The sequence below is a fragment of the Notothenia coriiceps genome, unplaced genomic scaffold (genome assembly GCF_000735185.1).
Source record: "Notothenia coriiceps isolate Sejong01 unplaced genomic scaffold, NC01 NC01_scaffold00023806, whole genome shotgun sequence".
Lineage (NCBI taxonomy): Eukaryota > Metazoa > Chordata > Actinopteri > Perciformes > Nototheniidae > Notothenia > Notothenia coriiceps.
The window spans coordinates 34,659-47,632 of record NW_011356507.1 but is presented as its reverse complement, the minus strand read 5'-3'; the positions used below and the strand labels follow the sequence as shown (position 1 = coordinate 47,632).

At 38.0% G+C, this 12,974-nt stretch overlaps 1 protein-coding gene across 2 annotated transcripts in view; it reads left to right on the top strand.

The window, feature by feature from the left end:
• ankrd52b (ankyrin repeat domain 52b) overlaps positions 1–12,974 on the top strand; it is a 21,225-nt gene extending 8,251 nt beyond the window's left edge. For both annotated transcript variants that reach the window (XM_010781930.1, XM_010781929.1), the window contains exons 9-28: positions 1,471–1,549; positions 1,661–1,775; positions 1,960–2,042; positions 2,168–2,270; positions 4,915–4,986; positions 5,080–5,220; positions 5,362–5,418; positions 5,686–5,797; positions 5,905–5,976; positions 6,070–6,271; positions 6,390–6,477; positions 7,058–7,175; positions 7,311–7,530; positions 7,734–7,821; positions 7,932–8,015; positions 8,509–8,654; positions 9,024–9,106; positions 9,429–9,511; positions 9,908–9,999; positions 10,091–12,974. In XM_010781930.1, the coding sequence (XP_010780232.1) occupies positions 1,471–1,549; positions 1,661–1,775; positions 1,960–2,042; positions 2,168–2,270; positions 4,915–4,986; positions 5,080–5,220; positions 5,362–5,418; positions 5,686–5,797; positions 5,905–5,976; positions 6,070–6,271; positions 6,390–6,477; positions 7,058–7,175; positions 7,311–7,530; positions 7,734–7,821; positions 7,932–8,015; positions 8,509–8,654; positions 9,024–9,106; positions 9,429–9,511; positions 9,908–9,999; positions 10,091–10,281 (2,229 nt within the window). In that variant the 3' untranslated portion in view covers positions 10,282–12,974. The remainder of the gene's footprint in view (positions 1–1,470; positions 1,550–1,660; positions 1,776–1,959; positions 2,043–2,167; positions 2,271–4,914; positions 4,987–5,079; positions 5,221–5,361; positions 5,419–5,685; positions 5,798–5,904; positions 5,977–6,069; positions 6,272–6,389; positions 6,478–7,057; positions 7,176–7,310; positions 7,531–7,733; positions 7,822–7,931; positions 8,016–8,508; positions 8,655–9,023; positions 9,107–9,428; positions 9,512–9,907; positions 10,000–10,090) is intronic.

Here is a 12,974-nt window from a genome sequence, read left to right as displayed (position 1 = left end):
ACAAGGGGGGGGGGGGGAAACAGCGGTAATTAAAGTTTAAAAGTCTCAAAAATGCTACAACTACTGTCACAAACTGGATGAATGTGAAGTATTTTGTTAAAGGAGGATGAAAGCGTAATTAAGGAGCACTATTGGAGTGACTTTGATGGTTATTGGACTCAGGATTAATTCATTTGGATTCCCGCTGAATGAAGAAATTAAAGGACGGTGCCAGTAGAAACAATTCACAAAGGGATTAAACTGTTTGAAACACATGCTCAAAGTAAGTGAATTCAAAAGTCGTAAATAATCTACAAAATGGAGGAGACCGATCTGATCGGAGCAACTGTGACAAATAATCCAACTGAAACCGGCATGGACAATGACTATTTTTTTTAAATGCGTTTATCCAGACAAGCCTGGTTTGGACACTTTCCAGGCAGAAGAAACATTTCTATTAAAGAAAGAATTATACATTTCTTTCTTTTTATGCCTTTAATACTAACTTGAATTTTTATAAAAATTAATTCATCAATTATTTTTTAATTGTAATGTAGAGAAAAGGCTTTTAGTGACAATCATGTCTTGCCTTACAATTCTATGTAAAAAGAAAAAGTAAAAAAAGTCTAAATATGATATTTGGCCTCAAATCATCTGAGACCTGGCTCCCCCCCTGCGATCTTTGGCGCCTCCCCAAGGGGGGCACGCCCCCCAGGTTGTGAACTACTGTTGTATAGGGATTTACAATGCATATTAAATGCTTCTTGTTTACGATAATACGATAATACTCTACTGGTCAGATCAAGTCTGAAATGTGACTTGCATCACAGCAGCTCCATTTGTAACATCAACATGGACAAATATCAAGACACAATACATGAAAAATAAAAAACATTTAACAGCACAATCACTGAGAGAAAACATGCTCAAAGACCCTTTAGCGTGCATTTGATCTGGGATGTAGCTCTGTATTTACTGTGAGGATTGACTGGTGCACAAAGGAGTGCTTCAGTCAGACTTTATTGAATTGAGAGACCACTTACACTTATAAACATACTTTCTTATATACTAACAGTCATAAAATATTATAGATGAGGCTTGTAATGAATTATCATTATAAGCATTACAAATAATAAAAACTGCATCATGACCTGCATCACTTAAGATGCTTAATAGATTATTTAATACAATTAATTGCATCACAATTCATTTAATGCATCAATAAAAATGTTAAGATGACACATGCATTATATCAAGATGTACTGCACTTTACTTTTCAACTTACCATAATGGATGGAATATTAAAGCACACAGAGTCCTGCTACAGTTGATTGTTGAGGACTGTACATGTTAGTAAATGTGGGCTTCAAAGAAAGTGCTAATTGATACTGGATTTGAGTCAATGTTTAGAGGATTCAATGAACATGTACAGATTGTAAGTATATATGCCATTTGTTTAACTAAACATGTTTTCTTATTCTCTGTTGACAGAATAAAGAAGGGAAAAGCCCTCTGCATATGGCCGCAATGCACGGGCGCTTCACAGGCTCTCAGATTCTGATCCAAAATGGTAACAAAGCCTAGCATCACAGTTCTCTCTCACAATATACTCCAACTCGAATGATCATAGCACGTCTTCAAATGAAACCCATGATATACTCACATCTTCCTCTGCGCACAGGTGGGGAGATCGACTGCGCTGATATGTTTGGAAACACCCCTCTTCATGTTGCTGCCAGATATGGTCAGGAGCTGCTGATCAGCACTCTGCTGACCAACGGTGCTGATAAGACCCAGTAAGGCCAAACCTGAGAGTCTTCCATGTTTGTCTTTGGTTTTGTTTATGATAAGCATTATTACACAGCTTGATACACATGATTTTGTATTTTGTAACTGATTAAGCTGCACATTCACTGTTAATGCTCCAAACCAACAAATACAAAATGTAATACTAAATCATATTTTTAATGATCTTCAAAGACAGGGTATTCATGGGATGCTTCCACTGCATTTGGCAGCGCTCTACGGATATCCAGACTGCTGTCGAAAGTTATTGTCCAATGGTGAGAATCTCTTTGAGTCTATAAACTCCTTAATTTATCATCTCCTTTTCATTAATTTGTATTACTAACACAACTCAATATGTTTCCACTTAACAAAGTCTTATTGTTGGTTGTGTATCGCTCAGGCCAGTTTTACATCATGCCGTCTCAAGTGCCGTCAGCAGGGGATGATATTAACGTCTTAGACGACCATGGAAGGACCTGCCTGCATGCAGCTGCCTCTGGAGGGTGAGCCAACACACACACACATTAGGGGTGTATGAAAATATCAATACACTTGAGTATTGGGATATTATGTATTATTCTCAAACACTATACATTTACGGTACTAATTAACAGTTAACATGCCAGGATTTGTGGCAGACAGAGGCTTAGTTTGCACAAAGAATACCACTATGATGTTACAGAGACTACGATAAAACGAATTATTTTTGAAACTTTTACATTAGTTTAGACCAGGGGTGTCAAACTCAAGGCCCGGGGCCAAATCCAGCCTGTGACTTCATTTTCTGTGGCCCCACAAGAGCTTGCAAAGAATATTATATGTTTATTATACGGTTACATAATGATTTACAGAAGCACGTTGCCCATAAACTACATGTCCCACAATGCATCTCAAATTAGACTTTTTTTTCTCAGAATTTGACTTTTTTTCTTCTAAAAATGCATTTTTTCTTAGTATGTGCCTTTTTCTCAGAATTTGACTATGGTATTTTTTTTTTTAACTGTTACTTTCTTTTAAATGTTACTTTTTTTTAAATGTTACTTTTTTGTAAAAGTCACTACCTTTTTAAAAAAATGTCACTTCTGTTTTTTGATTGTGACTTGTTTTCCAGAATTTGGCTTTTCTTTTTAAATCATTTTGTGACATTCACACTGAAGACACTTGCAATTATTTGCCCCAGACTTCTGCTCCGATAATAATCCAATGCAGAGGCAATAATGTAATATAATACATTATTTTATATATATTTATATATGTCTTTTTATATAGTCTTAAAGTTACAACCGGCCCTTTGAGTGCAGCCATAATCCTGACGTGGCCCGTGATGAAATTGAGTTTGAGCCCCCTGGTGTAAGGATTAGATATCTGATGGATTTGTCAGAATATGTATTGTAATATAAATGTTGGCACTGAAGGGGGACTTAATGACCCTTTTCAGAGGGTCCGAGGACAAGTCAAACAGTTTAAACAGGAGGAAATAACACGAGCTTTTCTCGTGAGCATTCATTGTTTTCGTTTGTTCGATCATGTGATATCTGTGCTCATAATTTCACAACCACACGTACAGTAATAAAGTGATTGAAAAAATTTAATGAACTGAATTTAAATAAGAATTGTTTAAAGTTCTGATTTCTGTGTGTAAATATTGTTCTTTCTTTTCACTCTTTTTTCAGCATCTTCCTAGACTAGAAACAAATACTTGAAATTGAAGTGAAGAATATAATGCTGCATTTATTTATTGAGTGCGCCTTCTTGAAACTTTATTTTCCCAAATCCCTACTGTAAACTGGTTACTAATTCTATACAGAGCTACATATAATACTAACTGTTGTAGTGTTCTGTTTTGCAGAGTATACAATTAAAACAATGATTTCATACCAACTGAAAATTCAAAATTTCTCAGAACGCACAAAGATAAGATTTCATACTTTTCAATTAATTATTTCAGATGTTTGTTGGAAATGTCCCCCACAGCTTCTTTATTCCCCTTTGTGTTTCAATTGCCGTTAATAAGATGAAGCAAAAAAAACTTTCTTTCTGACTGCAGCTGGCAATATCGTGACGCACATATTTACTGTCTCCACACACCACATTCTTTATTATGTCATAGAATATAGCCCGGTAAAATATGTTTTAACATTTCTTAACAAAACTGCACAGGATTTCCACTTAAGACATATATATCTTAACACAATGTTCATTTTTTCCTTAGAATGTTACATGATGTGTCTTCACGTATGCCCTGCATTTATCGTGGTGCATCAACAACTCCTTATCTTTGCAAGAGCACATGGCAATAAAAGTGACTCTGATGCTTTGCCTGTGTGTGTTACGCAGTTTAAAAGTAATATATATATATATANTCTTTCTCTTGTTAGTCAAGGAATTCAATGGTATTGATAGTTAGGTCCTGCTTTTGTGTTCCCTTTTTGGTGGTAAATGTACGGTACATTGTCAAAATTATAGGGTATAATTATAGTAATGTGAAAGCCTTTTTAGATAATGAATTGCACATAATAATTCCCACGGAGCTTGTGAGCACTCTCAGTGAACATGTGTGATGTGTGGCGTTTTTCCCTCCATCTTCCAGTTGTCTGTTTTCCTCTGTTGAAATCGACCACCTGTGAAGGTGGGGCGGGGCTTTTATACGCGAGTAGTGAAAGCGCACTTCCGCGTAGTCTCCGCGTGTATCCTCCGCACCCCTCCTCCCGCACCCCTCCTCCCTCACCCCTCCCTCGGAGTTCCTCCGTGTGCATTTCAAGCTATGGGACTCCTTCAAAATGGCGTGGTCTGATCGATTTCCGGGTCAAGTCCCGGAGTGAGGGGAAAGAGGAGGAGTCGAGGAGGGGGTATTGGATGAGGCTATTGCCGTTCGAAAGCGCTGGAGACGCTGTAGTACATATGCCAGGCCTGTAGATGGTGCTGTTCTCACAGAATCAGCCCATGCAAAGACAGTGTTAAATTGAGCGAAATGAGGAATGGCTAAAATGCATGATCTGTTTGGTATTTTGAAAAATAAAAAGTATAAATATGCCTTATATAGGTATGGTCCTACACTATATTATTCAAATATAGCATGATAGGTCCACTTTAAACTGACATGTATTTGCTTGAAACACTACTGACTACTCTTTCCTCTTGCAACAGAAATGTAGACTGTCTGAACTTGCTGTTGAATAGTGCCAATGCCGATCTGGATGCAAAGGATCATTTGGGGCGGTAAGAATAGCTGAATATCTGTTAGTAAAACTTGAAATCTGTTTTGGTGTTACCTGATATCACAGCTGTCTGTCTCCCTGTTGCTCCGTGTAGATCTCCTCTGCACTACACTGCAGCTAACGGGAACAGCCAGTGCACCATCTCCATGGTGAGAGCCGGCGCTGCTGTCAATGAGCTGGACCTGACGGGCTGCAGCCCCCTGCACTACGCCGCCGCTTCACACACCTTTTGTGGGTGAGGGACCTTTACTTTCATTTCAATGTTTTACTCACTTTGCTCAGAGGGGCAAGAACAACATCATGTGGAGAGTTCTTCATTGTTAATCCTCAATTCATCTAGGTGCGTCTTTAAATGATCCATCTTTTCCTTCAACAGGGGGGAGACGAACTCTGAGTCTGAACACAGTGAGGGAAAGGAACACGAAGCCTCTCTGTAAGTCATCATTTGTATCCTATCACACATATTGGTAATCATAAAGTAAAATAACACATTATATATCATTGTTATTGTATCTAGAATTATGTTAACATTTGTGTTGACATGTTGTAACTGAGCGAACCTTAGTTTTCATTATTTCAAAACAAATTAAGAATAACATCAGAGTTAAAAATGTGTATTATGATTACTATATCGTTTTTTACATTTGTCTTTGTCTGCCTGCCTTAGCACCTTTCTTAATCTTGTGCTCTGTGTGTTTAGGTGTTTAGATTTCTTGCTTGACAGCGGGGCAAACCCAACTCTGAAGAACAGTAAGGGTTACAGCGCCGTCCACTATGCAGCAGCATATGGGAACAAACAGCACCTGGAACTGGTCAGTGGTATCTTTGATTTAGATCATTTTTTTAATGTTTAAGTGAATGCAGGCTCAACCAACAGTAGTTTAAGTGTGAGATGTTTCTTCTTGTCCCCCTCTTGCAGCTCCTGGAGATTTCATTCAACTGTCTAGAAGAGGTTGAGAGTAATATTCCAGTCAGTCCTCTGCACTTAGCTGTGAGTAGCACTCAGATCAGTTATTACTTTTAAACTAAGACTTTACATTTACAAGCCTCTAACAATACTATTTTATGCATTCTGCTGTCACAGGCGTATTATGGTCACTGTGATGCACTGCGTTTGCTTTGTGAGACCCTTGTGAGTCTGGATGTGCGGGACATTGAAGGCAGGACGGCCCTCCACCTGGCCGCTCAGAGAGGCTTTGCCCCGTGTGTGGAGGTGCTGCTGAAGCACCAAGCCTCTTTCTCCCTGAAGGAGCAGAAGCGCAGGTGGACGGCTCTCCATGCTGCAGGTGTGTGTAACGAGAGTGAAAAGTTATGTTTTATAGTTAAGAAATAATGATTTACATTTCTATGTTTGATGAATCTTTGTGAATCTGATTTGTTATGTTACCGTTTCCTCCTGTGTAGCTGCTGAAGGCCACATGGACTGTTTGCTGTTATTGGTCAATGAAGAACAAAGTGCTGAAGTCATCGACAGTCCTGATACACAGGGAAAGTGAGTCACTTAAGATGTATTGCTTTAATATGTCATCGTTGGATAGTTAGATAAACACCTGACATATACAGTGTTTATATACATTATGATTGTTTACTGTGTAAACACCAGATTTGGTTTGCATACAGAACAGACAGCTAGTGGTCTGTGACGAGGTATTTTCTGAATTTGACAAACTGTGTTGAATTAGAATTGCTGACAGCAACTTTAACAAAGTATTTCTAGTTGAAAGCTACACACTAATAATGCAATCTGGTTATTCCAATCAATGTTTACTTTTGTGACACAATCAAAAAAACTGTTATTATTATATTAACAGTTTGAAGCGCAGGCATCTCTCTTTCCATCCCCAATGTTTAAAAGCAGTCTGTATTTCCTTGTTCATGTCCACCATAAAGTTATTTAGTTTATCCTTGAATTGAATTACCTTTGCCTTGTTCATGCTATAGTTGTAATGTGTAAAATAATTGAAGAGACAACAATAATGTGCATTTCAAATGAGTTGTAGTAACCACATTCCCCAGGGAGATTCTTTTCCAACGTCCTCACAGCAGACAATAATTATTTGTTTCATATGCAGGACGGCTCTCATGCTTGCAGCTCTGGGATGTCACACCGACTGTGTCCACATCTTGTTGGAGAAAGGAGCAAAGGCTGACTCTGCGGACAAGAAGGGCTTCACTGCATTACACAGAGCTGTAGGTGTACTTGCTGTGCTTCTGTACATGTCCTATCATTTTATTATGGCAATTAATAACAAAAACAAGTGCCACGCCCCTTTGGAGAGTCGTTTGTCTTCTTTCCCCCTCATATCTTGTGTCTTCCCGCTGCAGGCGATGTTAGGCAGTGAGGACTGTGCCTCTGCTCTGTTGGAGCACGGGGCCTCTGCGCTGTGTAGAGACTCTCAGGGAAGGACCCCGCTGCACCTCGTAGCGTCCCGCGGCCACGCAGAGCTGCTCCGGACTCTGCTGAAGGCTGCTGTGAAAGCTGACCCTCTGGACTCCATACTGGACTTCAGAGGCTACACGCCCACACACTGGGCTGCTCACTACGGTGAGACATCAGAGCAAACGCTCAAACAACTCATGCAATATAATCAAAGTCTCATTTTTGCCGTTTAGTGGTCACTACAACTCATGTAAAAAAAACGTTCTATCTAAAAAGACCATCGCAAAAAGCATAACTATTTCTGTATCACCGTTCTTTTTATAGATTTGAATATGGATGATTTATCTATTTGTTTCCTTTGTCTATAGGGCATGAAGGATGTTTACAGATTTTACTTGAGAACAAGCTTTTTAGCAACCAGGAGGGACATTTCTTCACTGCATTGCACTGTGCTCTGTGAGTACTGTATTTCAAATAAATGCTCATACATTTGTTTTTTATGAATTATGTACAATACATTGAATGTGTTTTTTTCAAAATGTAACACCTCTGTTCTTCCCACACAGAGTAAATGGACATGACGTTGCTGCTGGACTGATAGTGAAGACTGTTGGCCCTCAAATAGTTAAAGTTAGCGATGCCAAAGGAAGGTGGGTTCTGCTCTGGGTTGAGCTCTACTAATCATAACATATCTATTTAATGCAGCGCTGCCGTTATGGGTCAGTCTACGATGATTGTAAATGTTTATTTGCAATTCAGGCATGCATTTTGCAAACAACGGTTTGCAACTAAATCGTGAGGGCTGTACATGATTATTGCTCTCCATTTGGTCTGTTTTGTGAAAATAATGGTTAAGAGGAACTTGTATTGATAATTCAGATTTCGTATTTTGCCTGAATCAGAATATGTTAGAAAGTGCTTTTTCAAGTCTCAAGCTTTGCTTTTTTTCTCTTTTATATCATATTAAACTGAAAGTCTTTGTTTTTTTTGACTGACAGCAAAACATTTGAAGACATTCTCTTGACATTGAAACTGAGATGGACACTTTTTTTGTTTATAAGTTAATTTATCAAATAATTGGAGATGTATTGATCATGAGAATGACAGCTGCAGCCCTTAATGTCACATGTTATTTAAATGCAGGACCCCATTGCATGCGGCTGGTCATTCAGGAAACGTTGCCGGGCTCCAGCTGGTCCTGGATCAGGGAGCGGACATCAACGCTGTGGATCTCTGTGGATGCTCTGCAGTGATGGTTGCTGCTGACTGTGGACAGACTCAGGCTGTTGGTATGTGATTGAAATGAGTGTGGTCTTAATGTGTATCATAAACCTCAAAACGCATCAGGGCCATTTTCAGCTCACGGAGAGGACAAAACTACACAATGTTTTCTACAAGAGATACTCAAGGTCCCTCTTTCATCCATGTTCCCTCTACTGTCATTTATTTTCAAGCACTTGATTGCACAAAGACAAAGGTATTGTTATATTTCCTTTTAGCATGTGTGAACTGTTTTGACCCTCACAGTCCCTCCTCACTGCTGGGAACCTTTTTAAAACACTATATAAATGTGTTCTCCTGTTGCACTGATTGTAAGTTGCTATATGTTTGAAAGGTCTGTGCTTGTTGTGAAAAGTTTCTTATTTTCTGCATTTCAGAGTTCTTGCTGCACAAAGCGAAGCCAGACCTGACGCTGGTGGATGTCAATAGTAACACTGCCCTTCACTTAGCCTGCAGCAAGGTCACATACACACACTTAAAGATGCACTGCATGCTTGAAATGGCACAACAATTCATTTTGCATGTGTGTTTAAAATGTAATCAAATGTCTTTTCAAAAATCTCATTGATATTTCTTTATTTAGTACAATTGAACGTACCCTTCAGTTGCTTATAGTGTCGTTATGCTATAACATTGAATGGTGTGAAACTTAGTAATTAATGCAAATTAAATACAATTGTAATCGTAATGTACAGCATTGACAACCTGTAACATTCCAGGCAGTTTGTTCTAAGTGATATAATGCACTTTAATAATATTGTACAATGTGTTTCATTCTGCAGGGTCATGAGATGTGTGCCCTGTTGATCCTCGGAGAGATCAACGACTCTTCCCTCATAAATGCAGCAAACGACACTCTCCAAATGTGAGTCATCCCGAAGTGCTATACATGCCCCCTGTTATTTTAAAATGGGAAAACAATTACCTTTTTTTAAATGTATGAAAAAGGATATCATCCAGTATAAATTCAGAAGTCAAGTATAACGTACGTAATACAGTGTTTTGTGGAAAACATCATTGGAAAAATAATTAATTTTACAGTCATTCTGATAATGTACTAAAGGTTACCCTCATAAAAGCTACAAGCTGTTCATCCAAGATGCAGATGTTTATTCTCTGAAATACATTTGTACAATGAACAAAGTCATCAAAGGAAATGTGTCCATGATTTTAATGTTGACTCGCCTGCCATTGACCCCAGTTGCACTGCATGTGCTATTCTTTTTCAAACATGAAATACTTGTCTTTTATTCTCATGCAGGCCTCTTCACATAGCAGCAAGGAAAGGCCTGACCACTGTAGTGCAGGTGTTATTGGGCAGAGGAGCCGCGGTGATGGCTGTCGATCAGGAAGGTAAGCAGGAATATTTATATAATACAATACCAAAGCAGTCCTTGTTTCTGAAGTACTGAATGATCATTCTTTACCCATTGTCCCTCTTCAGGCCACACACCGGCTCTTGCTTGCGCCCCAAACAAGAATGTGGCGGACTGTCTCGCCCTGATCCTCTCCACCATGAAGCCTTTCCCCCCCAGAGAGGCCGGCACCGGTACAGCCTCTCATTTCAGCCCCATCCTGAAGAACTGCGGCATCACTGCCAGCTGTGGGTCCAGCGGTAACCTCTGTCACGCCTAACACAGCAGCCGCATGTCCTGTAGGCGTGTCACCATAATTACTGCTGCTTTACAAGATATCGCTGATATAATTGTCATTTTAAGACCATTTTATGCCACTTATATAATGACGATATAAAAGCATAATAATGCAAGTATCCCATTTTAAAGAGCAATGGAGTAAATTGAGAATTAAGAATTCAAACATAAACTAAAACCACACAACCCAAAAAAAAAAAATGAAATTGACTCTCGGGCTCAGCATACAAAATTGCACTTAAATTAATATAGAACATTTGGCACGGGGGTATAGAGAATAGTTCATTCCTTAGCTTAAACCCAAAATGTTCCCACACCAGAGCTTTATAGTGCAACTTTGAAACCAAGTCTATTTGGATCTTTCGTCTTATTCTTTCAAACCTTTTTGTCTGGTCAGTAGACGTCAGGAAAAACACCAACAAGCCTCGAAATGTACCTACCCGTGTGTGTGTGTGTGTGTGTGTGTGTGTGTGTCGCTGTGTGACGGAAACAACCTCAACCAACATTTTTTTTTTTTCTGTTTACAGAATTGGGGCTTTGAATTCTTATAAGGGTCGGAAAAAGCGTGTTATTTTGGCATCATGTTAGCTAAAATATTAATGTCCACCTTATGATAACAAATATGCATGTTAACACAAGCGGCAAAATCAAAGTCGGCAAGAATGATCAAAGACATGTCCATATATCATACGATAAGCTTCTAATGTAATTACGCAAGAGGCCTTAGTGGGCTGTGGGCAGGTGTACAATGGAGTGAAATTTCACTCTGGTGTAACACAAAGTCTATACACACACACACGTCCAGGATCATGCCTCGTTTCTTCTCTAGCACGTGATGACAGCTGCCTGCACATTATGTGCTTATGCACTAGCAGCATCGATTGCTTCTCTAAAATCTAGTCTTACACATTACTAATATTAGCAGACCTCTTAGATTATATATATGCCACGTGAGTTGAGTTTAGCACACGCGTATGTTATTTTAATGAAGTACTAACCATTTGAATGAGAGGGAGTTTTCACATGAGCACACGACACATCCTCTCCACTTGAATCCCGTCCGCTGTCAGTATTGGGGCAAAGTCTCGTTAACCAGCAAAGCCTGAAATCTGCATGTTTGTCTTCAGATGATACACGTGCAAGAGTACTCGGATGGTTGTGTGGTAGTGTTGCGTGTGTGTGAGCTATTTTGCATATTAGACATTGCTTCCTAATATACTTGTTTAAAAAAAAAAAATAGGTGCTTTAAACCTTTTATGCAATTAATAGGACTATTTTTCTATCCTATCGTGAGTGTAGCAGACAGTAAGCTGATATGAAAAACCTTATTATTCTAATATTATCATGATTTATACAAGTTACATTTCAGTTTAGTAAAGTCACAAGCATGTCTATAGTAGTAGTTATATAGTTTACAGAGTCTAGTGTATATATAGTTCTAACTTTGTATACGTTTAAATGAAGCTAACCTTTTAATTGTGTTATCCTGAAAATCCCAAATTATTGAGAATTAACCTCAGGTCTGCGTACTGTACTGTGGGTGCAATAAAAAGCATATTTGAGCTATACGTTGCATAACAAATGTATGACGGGAGTATCACATAAGCCAGATATGAAAAATGTCTATATGAACCATTGAAAGCACAGGAAAAAAAAAATATTTCAGTCTCTGAGCTTAACAATCTTTAGCAAATGTGTCATTTCATTTTCTTTTTCAATATCTTTAACTAGAGATTCATTTCATTATTGATTTAGTTTTGAATAGTTTATTTTTTTCATGATTAAGTTCACATTAAGTTTTAAAAACCCAAGTTGACACCTTTTGAAATGTTTTCTTCGTCAGCAGTCTAAAACCCAAAGATATTTAATTTCCATGGATTTCAAAATAACAAGAGCAGCAAATCCAACATCTTTAAGAAACTGTAACCAGAACATTTTTGTTTGACAAATTACTAAAAAATGTTTATAATCAAATTGCCAATTAAATATTTAGTTGGTCAACCTGTAAATTAAATGTTTCAGCAATTGTTTGTAAATCTATTGTCATTATAATGTTATCAGTGTGCAGTTAACTTTGGGAAAATAAACCACTTGCATCTAAGGACTCTAACAATCACTGTGAAACACGAAGAAATATAAAAGTATATTATTGAATACATAACAGCATTTAACAGTTATTTATTAATAGTTTTTCACCTTTTAAATAAATCAGCAATAAATTGAGGTTTGCTTTCAATATTTGTTTCCTTTTTATATTTTGACAGTTGTGCACACACAGACTTAGATATTTGCTAAATTGTATTTTTCCCTAGTAAAATGTACTATGTTATCTAAAGATGGCTTTAAACTATTTGCACTCCGACATTAAAGTTTACATAGTGTCCTTAGGTTTATGCAAATATACAACATTTAAAAGTGCATTTTACAACGTTACCTTTCATGAGACACTAAATCAATTGGGGCTTTTTGTTTCATTTGAGAAAATGGTTTGACATTTCTAAATGCAAGCACAGTGAAATGATTAATGTTTGTCTTTAGCAAGTGCTCTTTCCCAAACTGTGTGTCTTCTGTACTTTTTACTGAGATTTCAGGGTGTATCTCCCAGCTTGAGTACTCTGTGATCTAGTTGTGGATGGCATTGATATGAGAGAACATAAATAAATCACTTCCACGAGA